General features: G+C 37.5%; 2 protein-coding genes across 6 annotated transcripts in view; one reads left to right on the forward strand and one right to left on the reverse strand.

Annotated features, from left to right (window-relative positions):
- Cyp2r1 (cytochrome P450 family 2 subfamily R member 1) overlaps positions 1-26,873 on the forward strand; it is a 700,872-nt gene that overhangs the window by 64,964 nt on the left and 609,035 nt on the right. The gene's annotated exons all lie outside the window — the stretch shown is intronic.
- Positions 1-26,873, reverse strand: part of Pde3b (phosphodiesterase 3B) — a 141,033-nt gene that overhangs the window by 37,017 nt on the left and 77,143 nt on the right. Inside the window, exons 3-5 of the mRNA XM_050143153.1 lie at positions 10,039-10,089; positions 4,074-4,322; positions 2,658-2,797 (exon numbers count right to left, since the gene is read on the reverse strand). Coding sequence (XP_049999110.1) covers positions 2,658-2,797; positions 4,074-4,322; positions 10,039-10,089 — 440 coding nt within the window. The remainder of the gene's footprint in view (positions 1-2,657; positions 2,798-4,073; positions 4,323-10,038; positions 10,090-26,873) is intronic.

Here is a 26,873-nt window from a genome sequence, read left to right on the forward strand (position 1 = left end):
ATGGTTTGTTCAGCCTGCTTTCTTATAGAACCCAGGACCACCAACGAGCCCAGGGGTGGCACCACCCACAGTGAGCTGGGCCCTGCCACACTGATCAGTAATCAAAAAGAATGCCCAATTGGTCTACCTAAAATGCCTAATGAAAGCATTTTTCTCAACTGATGTTCCCAGATAACCCTGGCTTGTGTCAAGTTTATATACTAGCCAACACACTATTTCATTCTAACTATGTGTAAAGTACATTTGGAAATTATTACTGAGAAATTCCGACTTATGCATACAAGAAAAATAATATTTAACCTAATTTAAGGTGTGCATCTCTTTAAAAGAGACACACACGACACCAATTACTTTTCTGGTCAAGTTTCTAAATCTCTGGTGAAAAATATGAGTTTGTTTGAATAAGTTTACTGAAACCAGAGAAACTACCTACATCGTGAACACTTCTTAACTGAGATTTTTCTAAACTATATTTCTATTTTAAAAATGAATTCAATATGTTACACATTTTAACTGAAAATATATTGATGTAATGCAAATGTGAGGAGTAGAACAAAACCAGTCATTTCTGTTCTTTTTTAAAAACATTTTTAAAATTTTACTTATTTATATTTTATGGATGAACACTATGCATGCATGCCTACATGCCAGAAGAGGACATCAGATCCCATTAGAGATCGCTGTAAGCCACCATGTGGGTGCTGGGAATTGAACTCAGGTCATCTGGAAAAGCAGCCAGTGCTCTTAACCTCTGAACCATCTCTCCAGCCCCCTTGTTCTTGCTTTTTAAACCCAACATATTTCCAAGATTGTGATTCTTTCCTATAGCAAAAAACCTAATCTTCAGTTCACTTTTTATTTCCTATTTCCATTTCCCCACATCATACTTTAATTTAAAACAAAAAAACACAAAAAAGTCATGTTTAAATTCAAGACAAAATTTGTACTGTTTCTCATTCTTCTGTACTATAAATTATTCATAATTCAATTTATTGTTCTAAACATTAAAGTTCGATGAGAAAGGAATTAGTTTGTTCAAATATTATAAAATTCAAACTAACGAACAACAAAAGAATGTGAATTATGAGTGTATCTCTCATATGAATCCTAATATAAATTTTAACATATGAACAGCTATGCTCTAATCTTGTCATCTACTGTTTCAAATGTTTAACTGTACACAGCTCAAACAAAGTTTAGCTTGACACCTGCTCAGTAAGATAGTAGCTTAACATGGAATCTCCATTCTTTACAATTCTACTAACCCAAGTAACTGACTGAAAAGTGTCTACCTACACAAGAGATTCATTCCTATCTTTCATGGCTTTCAAAGGATATAAAGTATTGAATCCTTTGTTACCAGGTAAAATGATATTTATTAATACTCATAAAATTTCAGTTCCTGTATTTTCCAAGCCATCTTTTAACTGTGATTTCTGATTTAGCAGTGTTTCATTTCAAGCCAGTTCTTAGGAGATTATATAATATGAAGAAGTCTCAGCTTAAGGTAGAACAGGTGTGGAACATTCTTGCTGCCTTACACGAGCAACTGTAATAAGTCTGAGGAATATTCTTCTTTTCCAAGTCAGGAACTGTGGAATCACCCACCCTGGTACCCTACACAATGGATTGGTGACTGCCTCCATATATTTGAATGCCGCCCCAGCATAATAGTAGGAACCTTGCCTAGCATATGGCAGACCTCTAGGTCTGAGCCTCTGCAGAAGAGGCTGGAAGGGTCCAGGAACACAACATGTTAAATTGATTTTAATATTCCTAAGCAAATGTTTCTCAACCTGTGTGTCGCAACCCCTCTGTGGATTAGAATGACCTTTTACAAGCGTCGTCTAAGATCATCAGAAAACACAGATATTTAATTACGATTTATATGAGTAGAAAAATTAGTTATGAAGTAGCAATGAAAATAATTTTACAACTGGAGGTGGCCACAACATGAGAAACTGTATTAAAAGTTTCAGATTAGGAAGGCTGAGAACCACTGCCTAAATACAGACATGCTTTTTAAGGTTCCAGCATTCACTGCACCCAGCTGACCTAACTTTTGAGAGACTGTTGCCTTCTTTTTAAGAATAAGTTTCTTTATTATAACTATTATTGCTAAAGTGGGTTACACAGGCTTAAAAGAAAACAAGGGGTAACCCAAAACGGTCTATTCCCACCATGCATCTGATGTCATGCCCCACATTTGAAAACCCCACATAAAAACAGAAAAAGGAGTAGGCCTATTCCCCACCCCCCCAAAAATTCCAGCCATCCCTGGAATTCCCTGATCTTTCCTCTCTTTGGAACAATACCTTAAGCAATACTTCCCTCCAATAAAGTTTCCCTATCAAGCTAACCAAAATTCCACAGTGCATTCTCTAGTAACATGCCTGAATTCATCCCTTGAGTAGTATTTCTCTGCCTTATAATTAACTTTCAATCTTTGCTTTATCTCATCTTTCCATTTTTTCTTTGACAGAGACAAGAACTGAAACACCAGCTCGAAGTCTCAGTACAGTAACCATCTTTAAGAATTTCTACCTATGTTGTCCTAAAAATACTGCAACAACTCTTCCTTGATTTTAAAACTATTTCAAGTTTTATTTGTCAAAACAAAATGGGTGCTTTTGGTTTAAAAGGCTCTCAGAATTTACCTTGAAGCGCTTAGTTCTTGGTGAGGCCTTCTGCCGCTGCTGCGGTCCCACTTTGAGCAGTGCTCAGTACCCAGCAATGCCGATGCTCCTGAGCTCCTCCTGAGCTGCGCAGCTGGGAAACTGCTTCTACCACTCAGTCCCTGTCAAACAATTCCAGATGGCTAAGTTAGCATCCTTTAATATGCTATGTATAAGGACACATGAAAATATCAATATAATGTACAGGTAAAACAAAATTTCACTCTAAAAATCTTCTAACATTCTACTTCCTGCTTCCACTTTTCCATAATGTTGCTCTATTTATTTTTTCCTTATTAAAAAAAGCTCCCGAACTCTTATGACTACACCTTTTAACATTTTACTCATCATTTCAAGAGAGAGAAAAACTTAGAGCTTAAAAATGGGTATGGAAGACTAACACTAAAAATCAACTTTAGAGGACAAAGTTAGGGCCCAGGATGACCACCATTTTTTATATTTTCAGAAAAGGTATCCAGATGATCAAATGTTTTTAAGTCCCTATCTTGCTTAATTTTTCAACATTTCTCAACCCTAATGCTAAGAGCTGAGAAAATGAAATTATTCAAAAGACCTTAAAAATCCTGTATTTTCCTTACCTAGGCTCTATATAACTAGTGCAATTTGACAGAATTAACTTACTGGAATTTTATCTTTTCTTGGTTAGCTCTAAGCTGCATAAGTAACTGGACTACCATAATCCGTAAAATATTTCTACTTTTAAAACTTTATTATTTTAACTATCAGTAAAGACGTCGCAATACAGTGACAGATAACAGCATTATGAACAAACATAATATATATCAAGTTAATATATCCTGTATGTATCAGCGTCTAACATAAATCTGATTTTTTAAGTAAAACAAAAAAGTAATTCCATATCTAATTATCAGTGAGTAAAGGGAGGCAAGGTTTTAAATCTGTAAAAATCATTAAGTAATAATAATATGTTATTATAGTGGTCATTTGTTCTTGGTTCAACAAGTGTAATTCCTGGACTCTATAAAAGAAAAGAAATTAATGACATGATTTGCTAGTCACATAAGCCTAGAACTAAGTTCCTTGATGTTTTCTACTTACAAAAATGATACCAAATAGTTCTTAGCATATAAATTGTAACTTCTAAGTACAACAGTGCTATTTAAAATAAAGACTGCTAAAGGCAAAACATTTGCCCAGCATATATAAGAACTTGAGCACTGGTAAGAAATTAATGGAAAATGAGCATAGAATGACTTTATTTTGTAAATCTATGTAAAGTCACAGGCAGCGTGATAGAATATAAAAAAGCCGATCTTTGGAAAGGAAATTGTGTATTATAAAACAATTAGAGGAATGTTTTAATGAAAACAAATCATTAAATGAGATAAATAGGCTGCACGATTACTGTATTTTAACCTTGTGAAATTTTCGATCTCCTTTCTCAACTGGATCTTCTACTTCAGAGCAGGGATAAAATCCAGGAAATGGTGTGAGAGGATTAATCTTTGGCCTACAGGAGCCTGAGAAAGCACCCATCAAGCTACTGATACTCCGCAGAGAAGAAATGACTTGTGGGGGAAGGCTTGGGTCAATCAGAAGATCTGACACCATGTTGCGAGCTTCATTTAGCACTGAAAGATCAACTCCATTTCCACTTCCAGAATTCTAGAAAACAAAAAGGGAAATTATGTATTTGATGCACATAAAGTTTAACATTAAAAAAACACTCTAATTTAAATTAAGGTATATCTCATAATACTTAAATAATATAATCCTATTAACTACAAAATTTTAATCACGTGGACTTAGCATAAATAATATAACAAAATAATAAAATTCTAATTGGGGTGTGTGTGTAACAGATACTGTAAGCATTAGCCTTTTCTTTTTTGGTATTTTATGTATAATCTGGTTTTATTTTCTTTAGCCCATTTCATGTTAATGACATTCATTACTTTATAACCAGCACACAACTAAATATGTGTTTACTTTGAAGTCTGCAACCCTGCTACTTCAATAATTTATAGATGACTTCTTTTCCTTCATGGCAAAACTTATAAGCATGGAAAGCCATTCTTTCATAACTTTACTTAAGGAGTGTCTAGCATCATGAGAGACCTGTCCTGCAAAGGTTCCCAGGTTTGAAGTATAGAGTTTAAACCTAACTGTGACCTTGAACAATTTAGTTAACATCTGAATGTTTTGGTTTTTTTAACTTAAAAAAGAAGATAACATCTACCTCCTAAGCTTATGTGGAAATAAATCTGATTAATACAAGTAGAACATATAAAACAAGGAAAATGCACATACTTAAAAGAGTATCAGTATTATTATGAAAAATGTGGATAAAAGTACAGAAAAAATGGTATGAGGATTCAAAAGAACAAGTGGTAACCAATTAAAATAAAATGTATGAATGGCATAGTTGGAGCTAAAATATAAAACTTTGGTAGAATTCTATTTACAATTGTTGAGAACATCATATCCCAAGTTATTTGTCAATGGAGGATCATGGAGACTTTGAAAATCACACAAAAAAAGGACAAATGCATAGAAAGAGAAAAGAGAACAAAGGTGATTGGAGCTAATGCAATTCTAGAGGTTAGTCAGTGTTCCCTTAGAAGGCAGATGTCTGTCAGGAACGACGGCAGTATAGAAATAAGTATTCAGTGCAGAGTCTAGCAAACACAAAGTGCAGAAGCAGAAGTCAGCCTGGCCTATCTGAGGCAGAACATGGATACCAGGACAACTTGAAGAAAATTAATGATAGAGGAGGGAGTTGGTGAGTCAGAAAGCAAAAATGCAAAAAGAAACTTTACTAAGGTGTGTGAATTCTTTTAGGTCTAAGACAAAGTCTTGCTCTTTAATTCTAGGTGAGAAGAGAAGTAGTGAGCAATGCAGCAACATGATTCAACTTAGAAATAAGTTGAATATTCAAATAATTTATGATAAATTTTAACGTTGAACATTGAGTCCATTTCTTGTCTTATATTCAGTAAAAATCTTGAGTTTGTACAGAAAGCTAACAATTGTTTCTTAATCTTTATGTTATTGAAGTAGAGTCAGAAAAAGACAGAAAGAGAGGGGGAGAAGGAAGCGAGGAGAATCTGCAACTGGGGCACTAGAAGTGACTGCACTTGGCCCTTAAATACTAAACAACTTAGTTTCTGATCATTCTTATACTATGATTTCAGAGATGCTTAATAATTACTGCTATTAAAATTAATATAACATGAGCTTCCATTTTTATTTAATTCTACTATTTTAACCAGTTCTCTAAGGAAACCAATATTATTCTCAAACTACTTTCAATAAGGGAGACTAGTTGGTATCAGACCAACCGTGGCCTAAAACTAGGAAAACTGAAATAAATACTATAGCATACATGCAAGGCAACACAGAACAGTCAAGAATTCAGGGCATGAAAGGTCAAGGACTCAAGAGCTGAGAGAAAAGATAGAAATGAACTCAGAGGAAATAGAAAAAGTGCCTTCTCTTCTAGTCTTTTTGCACAGCAGAAGCAAGATGAGGAAAGAAACACCATCCTTTAGAACGCAGCTCAATGAGAAGCACACATTTGCCACCACTGTGGCTCTAATGGCCTACCACCTTCAGAAGTAGACCTGTGGCAAATGTAGCTATCCCGCTAAGTCCAAGAGAAAGTATAGCTGAGTTATACCTTGCCAAGGCTAAGAGACAAAACACTACAGGAACTGGGGGAATGAGGCACCTAAAAATTGTCTATTGCAGATTCAGATATGAATTCTGTGAAGAAACACCTAAACCCAAGAGAGCAGCTGTTGCAGCATCCAGTTCATCTTGAGAGTTTCAATCAGTCATAAAGTAAATGTTCTGGTTTCAAAAAATAAATGAGAGAAAGAAGGAAAGAAATAAAGGAACTCAAAAGTCTAGATGGCTCAGTATGACTTGCTTGCTGCTCTTCCAGAGGGCCTGGGTTTAGTTACCAAGAATAGGCCATGGAGCACCTGTGCAGACAAACACTTGTAACTCTAGAGCTCCTGTAACTCTAGTCTGTGGCTTCTGAGAACACGAACACACACACACACACACACACACACACACACACAGTATTTTTTGATCTGTGCTATTCTTTTTCCCTCAAGGACTTTGTTAGTGATTCACAACTGGCACAAGACAAGAGGATGGGAGGCAGAACACTCACAGGAAATAGAAAGGGCCTTTCCCCAATACATCAGGTGTCTGGGGAAACAAATTCAGATTTCAAGCAAGATTTAAAGAACATTAAGATTAGGACTAAAAAGATCCTAACAGAAAAACAAACAAACAAACAAACAAAACACAAGCTTAAATTAAGAACTGCTTTGTTAGGCAGTGGTAGTACATACTTTTAATTCCAGCACTCAGGAGGCAGAGGCAGAGACCAGCATGGTCTACAAAGTGAGTTCCAGGACTGCCAGGGTTGTTACACAACGAAACTTGGTAGGTAACTTGGTAGGTAGGTAGGGTGGGTGGGTGGGTGGGTGGGTAAGTGGGAGGGAGGGAGGGAGGGAGGGAGGGAGGGAGGGAGNGGAGGGAGGGAAGGAAGGAAGGAAGGAAGGAAGGAAGGAAGGAAGGAAGGAAGGAAGGAAGGAAGGAAGGAAGGGAAGTGGATCTGCTCCACCTTGACGGTGAGAGAGTTAAGCCTACTCTCACTCTTTCAAAGTTATTGACAAGAGGTCTGACTTCAGGAGTGCCTACAAACAAGATACCCTGACCTAGGGTGTGGTTATTTGGTGTTTTGGACAGTAAGACGGCCCACGGAGGTGGATCTGCTCCCTGGAAGAAAGCTGAATAACTAGGAAGAGGGCCTAAAAAGGATAGGGAATGTTAATTCTTCAGTGTGAGAAAATAAATCAGGTTATACATTTATGAGCTGTGTACTTTTACATGAATACTATACTTTGATAAGGGTTATTAGAAAGTAAGAAGAAAAAGGTAGAGATGCCTAATATATACCTACCTGTCAGACAAACCCATGGTTCTGACCATTACTGCTTATTTATCTTTAGATTTCATCAGTAATTTAGAATCTCTTTTAATGGGAAACTGAGGATCTTTGTGAACATGGATGATGATAAAGCCCACTACATAACTAGTGGAGGAGGAATCCTAGTTCAGGTCATGTGTGCTTTCCTCCTTAGCTTTATGATTACTGTGGTAGTTTATTTTTGCTTACCAAGATCCAGAGGGCATTTTCATCCTAGGGGCTATTGTGGCTACTGTACACACTGCTTGAAAGTAAAAATCAGAGGGCTGAAGTGATGATTCAGCAGTTAAAAGCACTCGCTGCTCTTCCAGAGGACCTGGCTTCAGTCCCTAGTACCCACATGGTGGCTCACAACCATCTGTAACTCCAGACACCCTCTTCTTGCCTTTGGGAGCAAATGCATGCACAGACATACCTACAGCTACAATGCAAAAAAATAATAATAAACTAGAAATAGTTAAATATAAAATAAAAATCAGGGGCCGGAGAGATGGCTCAGCAGTTAAGAACATTGCCTGCTCTTCCAAAGGTCCTGAGTTCAATTCCCAGCAACCACATGGTGGCTCACAACCATCTATAATGAGGTCTGGTGCCCTCTTCTGGCCTGCAGACAGAATACTGAGAATACTGTACACATAATAAATAAAAAAAAAATTCTTAAAAAAAAAAAAATCCCAGGCTTTTTCAGACCGGTCTTGCTGAACATAGCGGACAATGAGGACTACTGAGAACTCAAGAACAATGACAATGAGTTTTTGATCCTACTGCACGTATTGGCTTTGTGGGAGCCTGGGCAGTTTGGATGTTCACCTTACTAGACCTGGATGGAGGTGGGTGGTCCTTGGACTTCCCACAGGGCAGGGAACCCTGATGGCTCTTTGGGCTGACGAGGGAGGGGGACTTGATTGGGGGAGGGGGAGGGAAATTGGAGGCGGCGGTGGGGAAGAGACAGAAATCTTAAATAAATAAATAAATAAATAGAAAAAAATAAAAATCAGTGTTGAGACAACTAGTAAAATGAAGCTAAGAGAATGACAAAAATACTGTAACATAAATACCTAAGGTTTCTCTATTATTATGAAAAAACTTCAAAATATTATATGAAATAATCAATTTCAGAGTAGACTGTATTTAAAAAGACCTACCAAAATAAAAATTAGCAGATATAACATATAAATCATGGTGTTTTAGAATTATTTTTCTCTTTCTCCTTATACTTCTATTTTCATTTTTCTGATACTGATATATAATGCTTAAGTGATCAAAAATGATCTTAAAGTATACATTATTCCATATCCATTTATACATGCATATATAGCATGTGAAAATAAGAAAAAAAATACTAGAAGTCAGGACAGGCTCTCTCTGGGGTACAGCAGTGCAAATGAGGCTCTGAGGTCATAGTGCTGTCTCTCAGTTACACACAAGAGTTAGCTTATGAAAACTCACTGCGTTGTACTTTTCTGTACATATGTTAAAAATCAATAAGAAATATTTCAGATAATGAAAGTAAAGAATTTTGCTTCCCCAATAGAATGTTTTGACAGTTAATTTAGTCTTCATATATGACTTAAAATCTGTTATTCTTCCTCTGTGGATCAGTGTCTCATACCAAAAAGGGGGGAAAACCTCATCCTTAATATATAATATAATCACATACTTATTTTGAGTCATGATTTTTTTTTTGATTTTCGAGACAGGGTTTCTCCGTAGCTTTTGAGTCATGATTTTTTTGTTTATGTTTTAACAAATAAAGCTTTCCTAAAGATCAGAGGGCAGTGCTAAGCCACTAGAGGCCAGGGATCACCTTAGTTCAAAACCACTCTGAGCTAGATGGAATCTGTCTAAAAGAGAAACAGAGTTCACACAAAGGTGATCCTAGCACTTGGAATCCTAACTTTTAATCCTGGCACTAGGGGGGTGGAGACAGTAGTGAGCAGAGAGAGGAATATAAGGCAGGAGGAGACAGGAGCTCAGGGCAGTCTGTGGTTTGGTGGAGACAGCCGAAGTTGGTGAATGAAGTTAGAAGAAAGGATCGCCCCTTCCGTCCGAGCATTGGTAGAGGTAAAAGAACTCTCCAGTGGTTGGCTACTCTGATTCTCTGATCTCTTAGCTTCCACCCCCTAACATCTGACTCTGGGTTTTTATTAAGAACAATTCGAATTCGTGCTGCAATGATTACATTAGAAGTACTTTTAAAACAACTACTTTGGTTTGTCTAATTTTATTTTACATTTATATTTAATAAACTTTTAAAATCTACTTTCATGACTAAGCTCAGGCAAAGAACATTTTATTTTAAAGAAAGCCTATGAGTGTAACTTTACTAAAGGATGGCTAATGTAAACAGACATGAGTACCATTTGTACTTACCTGGTAATGAGGTTTACACCACTGCTTCAAGTCCCAGTCCCAGAGAATCATCTGTAAAAGAGCATTGGGTTACAAGCTGTGAACAAACACACTTGAAGACAAGCTGCACCCTTTTCCACTGATAATGCCTACAACAAAATTAGGCATCAGAAAGGAAGTCGGAGAGATGAGAATAAAAATAATCTCTTTATAGATTACTTCATTAATTAATATAAATTATAACTGAGCAATCCAAAAAATAAAGCATTTTCAGAACAAAGACACGATAGTAACATTAACCTTCAAATATTTGTTATTGGGCTGGAAAGATGGCTCTCACAGATGACCCAAGTTCAGATCTGATCACCCACATCAGGTGGCTTACAACTGCCTGGAACTCCGGTGCTAGGAAATTCGATGCCCCTTTCTGGAATCTATAGGCATTGCATGCACATGGCACACATACAGACAAACACATGTATATGAGAAAATTTAAAAAATTTTAAGTACAAAAAAATCACAAAAAGGAAAAACAGATCCAAAATCATATCACTTAAAATGTAAGAAAATTAACTCTCAGCAGATGCCCCCTCAAAGAGACATTATCATCTTAAGCTGGTGTCCATTTGTGAATTTCTTTACTAAAAGGCACTCCCATAGACAAAACATCTTGTTCCCTACGTTAAATTACATTTACAGAAATGGTTTTCAAGTATCAAAGTATACTTCTTTTATCACACAAGTAAGTAGTGACTGCTTTTGTTTCTTTCCAAGACCACTGATATAACTTTCAGCAGCCTTGCTTTCTCTGCCACTTTTGTAGGCTTTCTGACTACCCACTGGTCTAGTACAGCAAGTCACTGCATTCAACAAGACAAAGTTAACTTGAATTTAGTAAGCGAGCATGGCCATGAACATCGGCATACCCTAAATTTCTATGAACTGTTTTGAGTTAAAGTCTCTTCTTTTTACTTAACTAATTCCTTGTAATGGTCATTTTCTACAAGGTTTTTAACTCTAATATTGAATAGGTCTATTATATTTTTAATAAAAATCCTAAAGTTTCCTGTATAATTCACTTTTTATGTTTTTTCTTATAAACCTTGAGTTTAAGTTTATTAGTTGCAAAAAAAATCTTTTTTAAAGGCTTGTTTTATTTTAATGACTGACTGATGTTACATATCACTAAGGTCAGTCTATGCGAAAATGTGAGGGACGTCATGAAAGGGAAGCTTTATTTCTTGATCATTCTCTTTAAATGGTTTTTGTGTAATTTAAAAATTGTTTTTGAATTTATATTTCTCCCATATATTCCTCCTCACTTTTTTCTCATTCAAATCCATGGCCTCTTTTTCTCTGCTGTTATATGTGGTACCTATGGCAGAGATTGGTTGTAAGAATCGACTTGTTTTCGTTGTGGTGGTGGTGGTGCTCGGTTTTTTGTTTGTTGTTTTTTTGTTTGTTTGTTTTTAAACATATTCCCTAAAGGTTATGATATATGCAGTGGTTAATCTCAAGTTCATATTATCTCCTGAGAAGACACTGCAGGAGCCGATCCTTCTCATCCAAGTCACCTTCTCGGCAATTCAAGCACAAGCATCCTTTCGCTATGCCCACACACCATTCCTCTAGCCCAGGTGTATTTTCCTGGCGTCAAGCCCGAGAACAGACAGTAGCAGACTTACAGATGATCAGTCCGCCTTTGATCCGCTTCCAGATCTGCTAGTAGGAACTAGCAGTGGCAATTTTATTGGTCTTACTGGGGTTCAAGCAGACCTCCTTTTTGTCTCAGCAGAAAACATAAAAGGCAAACCTCTTTTGAAAGGCTGAGCATACTCATGGAAATAGCTGCAGCAGCAAAAGGAAAGGTTGCAAAAAATCTTAATGTGTTACCTATTTGGTCACTATCCCAACATTTTACTAGTTGTTGTAAAGCTCTTTTTGTAATGGAACAGAGTTTAGGCTTTGCAAGCCAAATATGATCTTTATAGCATAATCTTTTATGTTTGTTTGCTTTCTTGCTTATTTTTCCTTTAAAAATCTCTAAAAATATGAAAAACAGTTCAGAATCAGGCTGTTAAGAGGACAGTCTCAGTGGGCTATAATTTGGTGATTGCTAGTTTAGAAGAGGCACCACCTTTATCATTCAAAAAAGGGCTGTGTTTATTATTACTATCTCTTACAACATCATTCAGAAAGTAATTTCTTCTTTCTACTGAAATTTATTTCTTTCTAAAGAAAATCCAAACATACTATATCCACTTAAGAGAATGAACCAGTACCCAAAACATGGCTGTGATGAAACTACACAAAGTTACATTAGATAAAGTTAATAGATAAAATTATTACATTTATACAGTTGCTTCCTATGGCCTTAAGTGGAGTATTGCAGTAATAACTTTAGGCTGTGACTTAATGAGCATGCAATATGGATTCTAAAGACACTAATACAGTTTAAGACATTAAGACTAATAACCTAAATCCCCGAGATTCTCCTCTACTTCAGACTGGTAGGACCATTCTCTGCACGCTGTCTGTATAGGACTCACTCTGGAGATCTAGCTGTAATATTTTAATTCTGTCCTTATTTTAGTATGACAAAGCTTCTTGATGACTGTGGATATCACTAGCTTAATCACCATTCCTCTCATTACTATGACTTTTCTAAATCTGATGTTTTCTCACGTTTACCAACAGAATCTATAACAGATAAGTGAAAATAGTCATTATATGTAACTAAAAATTACTTAAGGGATAGGCCATAATCTACTAATTTTCATTCTTATCTATAAGCTTGAAAAACTGTACTATATCATGTGACTGTACTTCAATCGTTCTTTTACAAAGATACCATCAAATAAATGCTGATGTCTCATTTCCAAGACGCATTGGTCAAAGATAAATGGGTTTATTAACACAAGCACACTTGCACTGGGATAGCTTACCACCAAATATTCTCCCACTTCACTGACTCATCTGATCAATCAACATTACTCTTTCAGTTAGTTCTACACTAATGTCAAAAACCGTATCTGTAGTCATAGCTAGTGTTCTTAGTGGAGGTACCATTGCCCCTAAACAAATAAGACTGATTCTTGAGACCTTGAGACCTCCCCCTCCAAAAGGTCTTAATGAAAAGCTATACAGCATAATAAATACACTGTATAAAGGAGATGTGCTGTACATTTTTGGTATTAAAATATCTAGGAAAATCATCCCACACACAAAAGATGTCTCCAGAGCTTCCTGGCTAGAAATAGGCAATAATAATGAAAACAGGTTGAGAGATTTTGGGATAAAGAAGTCCTGCTGCTTGTTTATAAAATCGATCCCATCTTCCCTTACATTCTGAGTTCAGACAAATGAAAAGTGGCTTACTCAGAAGCCACTGTAATCCTAGAAGTTGATTAAACCTTAAGAGTGTAGTGTCTTTCCTCTCTGTTCACTACATTTAGACCCTCTCTACTGTAGCATTTTCTACTGCAGGCCATTTCCCTTAACCAATTCACTCCAAATGGACTGTTATCCCTGTACTTGCTAAAAGTTGGCTTCAAATCAATTCTTAAGCATCAGCATGTCATCATTTTCAGCTACTTTCTATAGGATCAAAATGATCAAAAAGCAGCAGTTCTTAAGATGAAATTCTCTCTTATTTCAAAATAAAAACAGATACAGGAAAAGCCATAGGAAGCTAATAGAATATCTTTTTGTGTAATTCTAATAACAACAATATTAGAGACTTTGGAAAAGAAGTTTTCTACATAATTATAACAAAGGAATGATGTACCAGGAGTCCACATTTAGGTCTGTATTTTAGAGCAAATTGTGGTCCATAAAAGGGTAAATCCAGAAATTAACATCTTCGGCTACATAATGAGTTCTAGTCAAATCCGATATATATGAGACACTGTTCTAAAAAGTTGGAAAGAGGGGAAGGCTGGTGCTGAATATATAGCTCGGTTGGTACAATGCTTGCCTAGCATACATAAAGTTCTCGTCAACACATAAGACAATTCAGCATGGTGGTACACATTTTAAATCCCAGAAGTTAAAAGATAGCCAGGCCGTGGTGGCTCACGCCTTTAATCCCAGCACTCGGGAGGCAAAGGCAGGCGGATCTCTGGGAGTTCGAGGCCAGCCTGGTCTATAAGAGCTAGTTCTGGGACAGGCACCAAAGCTACAGAGAAACCCTGTCTTGGAAAAAAAAAAAAAAAAGTTAAAAGATAGTGGCAGGATGCTAAAAAATTTTAAGGTCATCCTCAGCTACATAAACAGTTAGAAGCTAAGCTCTAGGTAAGCATGGCTCGGTCACACTTAACATGTCAAAGGAACACACATAAACCAACCAGGAGGTCCTGTCTACCCAACTAATCAGAAAGTAGCTCTTTTGTGATCACACTCATCATCTGGCAACACCAGGATACTCAGCCCACCTCCTGAAACAGTACCTGCGTGACACTTCCCATTAACCTAAGGGTTCCACACACTGCTAGGCAGCCTTTCTACCAAATGGATCAGCTTGCCAGTTTCCCCCCTGGGAGCTGCCAGGATGCCATCTTACAGCCTCAAGGAACAGCTGGTGGCTCCTGCCCACCCTTACATAACCTCAGGAAGCATGCATATAGCCCTGCCAAGACCAAGAAGTGGTTGGGTGGCTTTACCTTTAATCCCAGGAAAAAGCTAAAAACCTACACTGAGCAACTTGGATCCTGAGCCTTTTGAATGAACACAATAAACTTCAATTTAGTAAGTAAGTACTTATCTCCTTGCCTGTGGCCCTTGGGCACTCACAGCATTCCACCCACACTGTCATGTATACTGTGATATACCTTTCCAACACCACTAGAGTTGCATTACAGACAAATGACCCACAAATCTGACATGCCACACACACAGCCATTGGCGAAAACCACTCTGCCTAACAGTTTCATCACAGCTAATGGAGTAATCCCACAAACCCCTCCAACTGAGAGCAAAGAAACACACAGCCATGACCACCATTAACCATTACTGGTTAGGATACACAATTACTACACTATTTCAACCATTATTTAGCCAATGTCCACATATCCTATTCAACCAACACTCTAGAAGCATATACATAAAAAAATTTTCTTAAAAAGCCACCTTATTAAATTAGTAAAAGCAACCAATCCTTCAGACAAATATCAAAGTAAGAACAAAAGAAACATTTAAAAACTCAAATTAACATCATAAAAGTTCTCTGGCAACAAACAGGAGGAAAAGGAAAACTGCCAGACTACATGAATAATTAAAATGAATAATTCTAAGATAATTTAGCAAGACACAAGAAATTACAGACAAATCAACAAAATTACAAAAGCAATTCATGATCTAAAAGAATTCATTAAAAATACAGAGATCATGTAAAAGAACAAATTTTGGAGATAAAGAACTCAATGAATAACAAATATAGCTGAGAGCTTTAATGACGGGCTAGACTAAGCAGTAGATGGAAGAAAGGGAAGAAGAGAAAGAAGTAAAGAAGGAATACAAGTTCAACATAAAACACCATAAGCCTAAGAAATAATAGCAATATTGCTATAATAGAAAAATAAAAGAAATGCATAGAAGAGTTATATTCATTTAAATAATATTTTTAAAAATCCAATGTTCAGAAAAGTATGAGCATCCAGATTTAAAGCTCACGGGTATCCAAATAGGCACTTTGTAATCAGGCTGTTAAATATTAAAGGCAAAGAGATAATGCCACACAGAAAGTATATGTGGGACAGCCATATTGAGAATGCTGGGAAGAAGAAGGGCAGAGTCAGTGGAGTTCGCAAGAGACACAGAGGGAGTCAGGCATGTTGGAGGACAGGTAAAGCCATGAGCCACATGGCAATGCATAGATTTAATAGAAAAGGGTTAACTTAAGTTGCAAGAGCTAGTTAGTAATAAGCCTGGGCTATCAGCCAAGCATTTGTAATTAATATTGAGATTCCATGTTGCTTATTTGGGAACTGGCAGGTGGGAGAGAAACTTCTGCCTATAAATGGTGCCCAATGTAGGGCTAGATTTTCCACAAAGGCCTGACAAAGCTTTTTATTTTTAAGATTTATTTATTATGTATAAAATGTTCTATCTGCATGTATGCCTACAGGCTATAAGAGGGTGCCAGATCTCATTACAGATGGTTATGAGTCACCAGGTGGTTTCTGGGAATTGAACTCAGGACCTCTGTAAGAACAGTCAGTGCTCTTAATTACTGAGCCAATTCTCCAGTCCAAACCTAACAAAACTTTAAAAGGGGGTTCTTTTTTTTTTATTATTGAAAAAAATTTCCGCCTCCTCCCCGCCTCCTATTTCCCTCCCCCTCCCCTAATTCTCTCCCCCTCACCCCACTCCTTTCACCCTCTCCAGTCCGAAGAGCAGTCAGGGTTCCCTGCCCTGTGGGAAGTCCAAGGACTACCCACCTCCATCCAGGTCTAGGAAGGTGAGCATCCAAACAGCCTAGGCTCCCACAAAGCCAGTTCATGCAGTAGGATCAAAACCCAGTGCCATTGTCCTTGGCTTCTCATCAGCCCTCATTGTCCGCCATGTTTAGACTGTCCGGTTTTATCCCATGCTTTTTTCAGTCCCAGTCCAGCTAGCTTTGGTGAGCTCCCAATAGATCAGCCCCACTGTCTCAATGGGTGGGTGCACCCCTCGCGATCCTGACTTCCTTGCTCATCTTCTCCCTCCTTCTGCTCCTCATTTGGACCTTGGGAGCTCAGTCCGGTGCTCCAGTGGGTCTCTGTCTCTATCTCCATCCATCGCCAGATGAAGGTTCTATGGTGATATGCAAGATATTCATCGGTATGGCTATAGGATAGGACCATTTTAGGTTCCGTCTCCTCACCTGCCCAAGGAACTAACTGGGGACATCTCCCTGGACACCTGGGAGCCCCTCTAGAGTCAAGTCTCTTGCCAACCCTAAGATAGCTCCCTTAATTAGGATATATACTTCCCTGCTCCCATATCCACCCTTCCTTTATCCCAACAGCACGAAAATAAAACATGGCTTTTTGGTAACTGACTTTTCTCAGGTAGGCTGTCTGCTAAAGGAAACAGAAACATGGTCCTTTAAGAGATGGCTTCCTGACTCAATGCTAGTGGCAAAAACGAGGTGGTTCTTTTAAGAGGCCCTATTACTGAACACTTAATTGGGGCTTATGAGATCTGGGCAGTATACTACCTCAATGGCAGCATGAGCCCAAAAACTTCCCAGAGGTGGGGTGGTAAACAAGGTTCTCACCACAGTACCTCTGTCATAAAGCTAGGTTCTTGGGAAACCAAGCAGGAAGAAGCCAGCTGCTGAAGCAGAGGCTTGGGTCGTAGCCATGCCATTCAACAGTTTAAAAGGCTCAAGAGGTTAGAAAAAGATGCAGATACACAATATAGAGAGATTCAGATGGGAAAAAAGCTTTACATGGGTTATAGTGTTTAAAAATGTACACAGACTTGGGAGATCAAAGAGAATGTTTAGACAGTCATAAAAAAGAAATAAAGTTTTAAAATAACAAAAATAAAGTCCTTAAAAGGGGAGTAAGTAATATAAAGAAATAAGACACATAAAGATGGAAATGGGTATAGCCAATGTAATCAGTGTGGAAATTCTCCCTTTCAATACTCTGAAATCAAGTGACACTCTTTTTTTTTTCTCTCTTTAAAATTTGGTTACAATTCAACAGCAAAATCATCCAATCTTGGGCTTTTCTTTTTAGAGAAGGTTATTGATATATTCAGGTATTCCGCATGGTTCAATTTTTGTATGTCGAGAAAAATGCATTTCCTCTAAATTTTCCAATTTACTAATGTATAAATAATATTAAGAAAAGTTTTTTAAAGTTCTTAATAGCAGTCACTCAAGATCCTTTTATTTCTTTGGTATAAATTGTAGGTCCCTAATTTATCTCTGGTGTATTTATTTGGATCTTCTCTCCATTTTTTTCTCATATCAAGCTAGATGCTGTTGACTTTATTATCTTTCAAAAATCAGTATTTTGGGCTGGAGAGATGGCCCAGTGGGTAAGAGCATTGCCTGCTCTTCCAAAGGTCCTGAGTTCAATTTCTGGCAACCACATGGTGGCTCACAACCATCTGTAATGAGGTCTGGTGCCCTCTTCTGGCCTGTAGGCATATATGCAGACAGAATATTGTATACATAATAAGTAATTTTTTTTAAATCAGTATTTCTTTTACTGATCCTTTGTGTTCATTCAGTGTCTATTTTTTTCTCTGAATTTTCTTATTTCTTCCTTCTGATTTTGGTGTTAATTTATTCTTGCTTTATTTATCCTTAAACTGTATCATTAAGTTGTTTGAAATATTTTTTTAATGATTCACATGATTACTGCTATAAACTATCCTTTCAGTTGAGGTTCTATTATACATAATGGGTTGTGGTACACTGTATTTCGATTTAAATCTGTTTAAAGAAATTTAAGACTGTTCCCACTTTTTATTGATCTTTTATTTGTCCCAAAACACTGTTTAATTTCTATCTTTATAACTTCTAAAGTTCTCCTCTTGATTTTCTGTTTATTTTATTGTGCAGAGAAGATTCATAGTATGATTTAAGTCTTCAAAAGTTTGAGAAGACTTGCTTGATAGCCTAACAATTTATTTTGGAAAGCATTCTATTGGATGATGAAAATAAAGTAATTGTGCAGTGGAATTGTGTTTGTTAGATCTGCTATATTTAACATTATCATTTGTTGGACTTATATGTTTTTCTTTGGGTTCTCCTTCTTATTTAGCTTCTCCAGGATCACTAATTATAAGCGCAATGTCCTTTATTTATGGCTAGAAACCAAATATGAGTGAGTACATCCCATGTTCCTCTTTTTGGGTCTGGCTTACCTCACTCAGGATAGGGTTTTCTATTTCCATCCATTTGCATGCAAAATTCAAGAAGTTCTTGTTTTTTACTGCTGAGCAGTACTCTAATATGTATATATTCCATACTTTCTTCATCCATTCTTCCATTGAAGGGCATCTAGGTTGTTTCCAGGTTCTGGCTATTACAAACAATGCTGCTATGAACATAGTTGTGTTGTAAGGAGAGCAGCGGGCTGCTTCTTGCCACCCGGCTAGGTTTACCCGAAATAATTACACGGAAACTATATTCTTTTAAACACTGCCTGGCCCATTAGTTCCAGCCTCTTATTGGCTAGCTCTTACATATCGATCAAACCCATTTCTAATATCCCTGTAACACCATGAGGTGTCTTACCAGGGAAGATCTTAACCTGCGTCTGTGTCCGGTAGGAGAATCATGGCAACTCCTTGACTCAGCTTCTTTCTCCCAGCATTCTGTTCTGTTTACTCCACCTACCTAATGTTATGTCCTATTAAAGGGCCAAGGCAGTCTCTTTATTTAACCAATGAAATTAACACAGAACAGAAGACTCTCCCCCATCATAGCTGAGCATATACTTTTGTTGTATGATAGGGCATCTCTTGGGTATATTCCCAAGAGTGGTATTGCTGGGTCCAGGGGTAGGTTGACCCCGAATTTCCTGAGAAACTGCCACACTGCTTTCCAAAGTGGTTGCCCAAGTTTGCATTCCCACCAGCAATGGATTAGTATACCCCTTTCTCCACAACCTCTCCAGCAAAGGACTACTGAGAACTCAAGAACAATGGCAATAGGTCTTTGATCCTACTCCATGTACTGGCTTTGTGGGAGCCTAGGCAGTTTGGATGCTCACCTTACTAGACCTGGATGGAGGTGGGTAGTCCTTGGACTTCCCACAGGGCAGGGAACCCTTGATTGCTCCTTGGGCTGACGAGGGAGGGGGACTTGGTTGAAGAAGGGGGAGGGAAATGGGAGGCCGTGGTGGGGAAGAGACATAAATCTTTAATAAATAAATTAATAAAAAAAAACAAAAAAATAATCATTTTATTATTTACATGTATAAAATTCTCAAAAACAAAGAGAAATTATAATAAAATTTTCTAATGAAGATACAAGAAAAGGCAATTTTATATACACCATTGTTGAGAGAGTAAACTAGCACAGAAATTAAGAAAAATAGTATGGAGTGTCTGTCCAAAAGTAAACATGAAATTTCTACATGAGCCAGTTATTCTACTACTGGATATAGGTCCAAGGGAATTTAAGTAAGTTTATCAGAGCTATCTGCATTCCCATGAATTGTTATTCAAAGTAAGAATGAGTCAATCTTTATTTCCATTTATGGTAAGATAAAGAAATGTATTGGATATACATGAGAAGATATAATTCTGCCATGAAAATGGATGAAATACTGTCTTTTGCAATAACATGAATGGAGCTAGAAGACATGTCAACTGAAACAAACAAAACACAGAAAGAAAAGTACCACATGTTCTCATTCATATGTGGAAGCTGAAAGAGTTGATCATAAAAACAGAACACCATTGTACCATTGAAAGTCGGGCACATGATTGAGATTTGGGCCACCATCTTGGGTCATGCTGTTGTCCCAGGGCTACCTTGCAGCAAGGACAATGCTGAACTCATTGGCCTGGGCAATGAGGGCATGGTGACACCCAGGCTTGGGATGCCACTGAGAACCATATCTGGTTCTGTGATTCTAATGCAACCTGGCTCTGTAGTGGTGTCCATGGCCCACGTTGCCACCAAAAGCAAAAGTACTCCCAGCCTCTGAGGCACCACCTGGGGCCATGTTGGAGTTTGAGGGACATGTCACTGCCAGGACCATGCCAACCTCAGTGGCCCACGCTGCCACCTGTGGCTATGGAGTTGTCTGGGCCCAAGCTGTGGTAGGGGGCAAGGCTTTCTGTGTCCATGTCCCTGCCACAGCCAGAATCTGTGTTGAGGTTTGTAGAGTATCAAAGGCAGTGCAGATTTCCAGGGCCTGAACTGCCACATGAGGCCAGGTTGGAGCCCAAGAACTAAGCTGTTGCTGGGCCCATCCAGATCTGAGAGGCCTGCACTGTCACCTTGGGTCATGGTGACATCCAGCCCCAAGCTGCTGGCAATGACCACATCTAGGTCTTTGATTCTGCAGCACCTGGGGTCTGTGTGAATGTCCATTGCCTGTGTTACCACAGGGGCCCATGCAAACCTTGTGTTGAAGTATGAGGGCCCTGCTGAGCATGCCCCACCCTTCACTGGCCTGGACTAGCCTGCTCCTATTCCCTGAGGAGAGCTGACCCTCTAAACAACCTCCCTGGTCCTGGGATGACCCCAACATGGGAAAGCTGGCCCCGTTACCCACCTGAGAGTAGTTCCAGTGGCCTGCACTGAACAACTCAGCTGCCACAAGGCACACATCCGGAGCTTGGATGATGTGGGATTCCCCTCTGTATGCTGTGAATACCATTGGTAAATAAAGAAACTATCTTGAGCCCGTGATAGGGTAGAGTAGAGCTAGGCAGGGAAAACTAAAATGAATGCTGGAAAAGAAGGGCAGAGTCAGGAGAAGCCTTGTAGCCCCAACAGAGACAGATGCAGGACGGAACTTTACCTGGTAAGCCACAGCCACTTGGCGATATGCTGATTAATGAAGATGGGTTAAAATAGTATGTCAGAGCTAGCCAATAAGAAGCTAGAGCTAATAAGCCAAGCAGTTATTTAATTAATACAGTTTCTGCGTAGTTTTTCGGGTCTGAGCTGGCAAGTGGCTGGAACGACCAAGCAGCCTTCTTACAACACTTGGAGTTGGCACAATCACATCTATTCGGTCTATGGCTTGCTGGAGTGTGTGAAGAGATAGATCGTGTGGAACTACAGCCACAGGATCTCTATGATTGGGGCAACAGCAGGACATCACAGAGGAATGTCAGTAGGGGTCCAGTAATGATGGTATACCAAAGCCAGAGGCCATGAATCTGACCAGCAACTCCTTACACAAAGAACATTTGCAAGGAAAGCTGTCTGGACAAACGAGTATACTCCATGATACACAGAAGCTCCCAATTCCACTAAGATGAATGAAAAGGCAATGGAGAGTGGGAAAGATGGAAGCGTGAAATGTTTTTCTTTTTTATTATTTTTTATTCTTATCTTATTTTTATTCTTTTTTAGATTTCCTTTGAGGAGAACACTAGAAGAGTGAGGGGCAGATATGGAGGGACTGAGAGATAAGTGAACTGGGGTGAATGATTGGAACTCCCAAAAGAAAATACTGTATTTCATACTTGTGAAATATAAATTTAATTCTGAGTTCCAAATAAGTTTCAGAATTATCATTTTAAAAGTTTACTTTTATAAAAATCACACTATTATCCAAAGCTGCCTTTCGATAAGAATACAAAATAACTAGTATTTTTATGTCAACCAAACATTTTAGATTTGTGCTTTAGTTGTGCTATATTCTATATCCCATGTAGAAATAATAAATGGCTCAAACTACACTTTCTAAAGACTCATATCATTAAAAAATATAGTGACATTACTCAGAACAAATACCTAGTCTAAATGTTTCAAATCTGTGGTGTGGCAGCATTACCGAAGCTCATGAAGGCAGAACTGCCACTAAGACATGTCACAGCCATTATCTAAACTGTCAAATGGCAATCTATTCCTCTACATGCTTCTGTATTTTGTCTACTTTGAAACTTGTTAAATAATGATAGGAAAACATAGAAATTTTTAAAGGAAACATGAAGATCTCTTCGGTGAACTAACATTTTTTTCTAGAACAAAAAATAATGTTTTAATGGATGAAAGTACTTTTATTCTAAATTTAAAAAAATATCAATGTCACCATTCAGATTCTATACTTCTCATTGCAAAAGCACATTAAAAAGACGAGCCACTGATGATAGAGTTGGCAAAACTAAACACAAGGAACATCAACATTAAGCTGAAACAGAGAGAAAAGAGATCAGTTTTTAAAAAAATGTATGGACCATGTGACAGCTTAAGACATGACAGAATAGAAAAAGCACACAATGAGAAGGAGTAATTGTACAGACATTTTACTTCACTGCTGATGAAAACCCTCAGGTAAAGTGCAAACCAACCCTTGGTAAAGTGCACTCCACACACGAAGATCAGCAGCTAACTTTCTACATGTTTGTCACAAAAGACCCTTGTTATAGAAGCTGGCTTGTTCCTCTTCAGTCACTGTATTGTAAACTTTAGTATAGACTTGGGAGTGTGCCTTGAAATCAAGGAATGTTCCTAGACACCATCAGTTATCAGAAAAGCAAAACGCTTCATTAAGAACGAAAAGGTGCCATACTAACACAAATATGCATACTGCTTTTCATTAGGGGAGGGTGAGACAGGGCCTTGTGTAGCAGACCAAGCTGGCCTCAAATCTTGAACTGCTGATCCTACTGACACCGCATCCCAGGAGCTGGGATCATTATAGGTTGTGCCATCATGCCCAGCTACCCAATTCTTTTACTTGAAGAAAAAAAACTAGTACTTAAAACACGTTAGGAATGATTCAATATAAACATCACAAATATAAACACATTTTGGCTACAGATTATCTTTTTTCTTATGCTTTAAAAATTGGAGCAATTACTAAAATATTTTAAACAATATGAAATAGTTCTATTTCTCAAAATTTAAGTATAATACAGCTCATCAATTTAATGACTAATAGACTAAAAGTAGATATTAGTGAAAAATATTATAACACCAAGGTCCACAAATGTATAGGACCGAAAGTAATAAACACTGAGTGCCTTCCCTTGTATAACTATGGTTTAATTTTTTTCTCATTTAAATGAAGCAGAAAATGAGAGAATATAAATGAACCTAAAGCATGTAACCTATTTACTTATCACAGAGCTAACTAGAAATGCTTTAGTTACTGCAAACAACACCCAGTGAAGCAAAAACATTCTGTTTTTAGTTTATAAGAGTAGTAAAAATTTTGTTTTTATATATTTACCTAAAACTGGTGGGTGTCTATCAAACATAATGAGCACACAGTATATGGCAGGTATAAATTTTGAGTTTTACAAGCATTGGTGCGATTATTTATTTCACCTACATAGTGTGTAGCTCTTTTGAAATCTTGCTTCCAGGTAGACAGCCAATGTTCTGCATGCACAGTTTCCAAGTCAGCAAAGCTATAGGCAACTAAATGCCAACTTCCATACCACTACAATAACCTAAGTAGAAGAGTGAAGCTGAGTTGTGAATCACAAATAAAACCATCTCTGTAATAGTGTACTTCTAAATATTACCTATATTCTCCTAATGCCAGTACACATGCATTATTTGAAACAGCTTTTTCACAAACTATGACTATATATTGAAGCTAATTTTAAGAACACTATAGCTTTCTCTAAGTAACATATGAAATATATATGACTTAAAAAAAACATTAGTTGGTTTGATAAAGTTATACCCAAGGCTGCATTTATTTAAATTCATCTTTTCTTTGTGGTTCAAAGTTGAATCCTGATCAAAGTTTCTGTTTGAATATGTTTACAAGTCTAACGTGCTTTACAGAGTTCTACAAACCACCAAAACCACAGCGAATCATCAGCAGTGCAACCAGGAGATGTTATCAAGTTCAATTACGTCAATGAGGTTTTACTTCATTTTTCCCTATGTACCCCAAAAGAAAAACATATATGCACCCTCAAATCAAACTCACAGAACTGCCATACACATGTCAAATTTCAAAGAGTACTTACTGTGGTGTGTTCCCAAGTGAACTGTAAAAACACGATGTATTTTATTTTTTGAGCCTCTTGTTCACATCTATGCTATTGAAACTAAACAAATTTCAGTACTTCAGTTTTTCTATTTCTGTGCCTACTATCTTAGGCCCAGTGGAGATAATCATTTAACTCAATGTTTATTGAACATAAAACATAAAAGGGTGAACAAAATGTTAAACTAACTAAAGCTCTAGTTTATAATAGACTCTAATATGCAAAAAAGTTTGATTATCATGAGACAAAAAAAAAAAGAATCCCATTCAGAACATCTGAAAGGGAAAAGGGTCTGTGAGGGGCTTGGAGATAGGGAAGGGACTAAGATTAGATTAGTATTATTTATTCTTCTTACTAACCAATAGGATTATGGTCATGGTGATTCCCACCACTGTCTATACCAATGCAATGTGAGATACTTAATATACATTGTCTCCTTTAATCTTTATTATAATTCTCCATTCTGGGTCTTCTTCATTTCACAGATGAAAAAATTAGATGTTCAAAGTCATGTGACTAGTCATACTTTAGATTTATTCTGGTGCTGTAGGGGTTGCTAGTCATTATGAAATACCATCTCAGACTTATTTACTGCTGTGTGCTAACAGTGTGGCAGGTGCTTGGCAGAGCATGTAAAAGTACAGCAGCTAGACAGTCTGATTGTATGTATGAGAAGAGGTTGGTACAGATTACTCTACTCTTGCCTTCCAGGCCCATTCTTTGTTCTCCTTTGAACCACAGGGAAACTAAGCCCTATATTCTGTGTCACCTAAGCAACAGTACAGCTGGTTTCTGCTTAGATTGAATTCCACACCAGGAGCCAAAAGCAGGAAACTAGAATTCAGGAGGAGAAACTTACATTAATTCTTCCATGCTACTTCCCAGGATCTGCTGCGTACCATTTCTCTGGCAACAACTTGGTCCTTTAAGACTACAGTTTTCACTAGATGATTATTCCTTCACAGCTTCAGTGATGACCAAATTCTTAAAATATTGTGTGGTCCTCAAGCCACAGGTAGGATAATAGCTTTCTACTGTTGCAAGTCTCTAGTTGTCTAGTCTTCTCTTTAGCCATATTCAGAACTGTGCTCATTATGTAGAAGACTTTTTATTAAAACATTCTTATTTTAACTATCTTTGACTGAATTCTGTTTTCTGCTGTGCCCTTAAGTCTTTCAGTGCTATCATAACTAAGTTTTATCTGTCACTGCAAAATGACAGAATATGAAGTCAGACTCACTTCCTCTAATTTCATTTCCTTCCACTATGCTAAATAGGTAATAATTATGTTTTTTAATTCATGCATTTTAAAAATAAGGCCTTTAAAAATTAAAAACTGTCTACGTAGATTGGTGGTTTTTATAAATAAACATAGAGATGTTCCATGTAATTTATAATAATTCAGTCACTCTAATGTTACAACCCAGACTCTCTCAATAGTACAGTTACACCATCTACTGATATCTGGTCCAAACAGACTAAGGAGGCTGTTACAGCAGCTCTGCACAATGCACACAACTAAAAGATCCACAAACACCTCATAAAATCAAGTAAAACAAAGGAACCAGCCAACTTGGGTATACTTTGTCCCTATCAAAACTAACACACATTTCTGTTGATTTCCTTAAGATTTGTAAACCCAAACCACCAGACTTACTGGTAAAATAATCATTTCCCTATAGAAGAGAGAAAACAAATCCACCAAATACAAACATTATCTGCCAGAAGTCCTTTTGCTTAGGAATTCTACTGCTAGTCTCTTTTGATATGTGTATCTTTTGATTTGTCTGTAATCTTTACCCAAAAGCAGTACTGAAGAGGGACAGCACACTCCCCAGGGGGTGGGGAGCATAAAAGCGAAAATAAAGCAAGAAAAAAAATCTTGGTAATTCCCTATAAGGGCTCAACTTCAAAAGAACAACCTCTACAGTTTGCTGACTCTAGCATGGAAATTATCAATGCCAGTTATAGTCCAGAAACAAAGACTGCTGGTTTCCATTTGCAGACACAGGACATGAAGAACTGTAGGTAGTATCTAAATATAATTGAAGCCATGAAATTGAAAGAGAAAACATTGTGAACAGATATGCTAATAAATCTCTTTATGTCCTCAGATTTGTGTCTGACTTCTATTTAAACACATTTTACCTCAAAAGGGTTCAATCCATGTCTGGCAAAACATAGCATGTTCACTCTGTGAGGTAGGCACAAAACGC

The sequence above is a fragment of the Alexandromys fortis genome, unplaced genomic scaffold, assembly GCF_014885135.2.
Source record: "Alexandromys fortis isolate MF-2015 unplaced genomic scaffold, M_Fortis_MF-2015_v1.1 scaffold_45, whole genome shotgun sequence".
Taxonomy (NCBI): domain Eukaryota; kingdom Metazoa; phylum Chordata; class Mammalia; order Rodentia; family Cricetidae; genus Alexandromys; species Alexandromys fortis.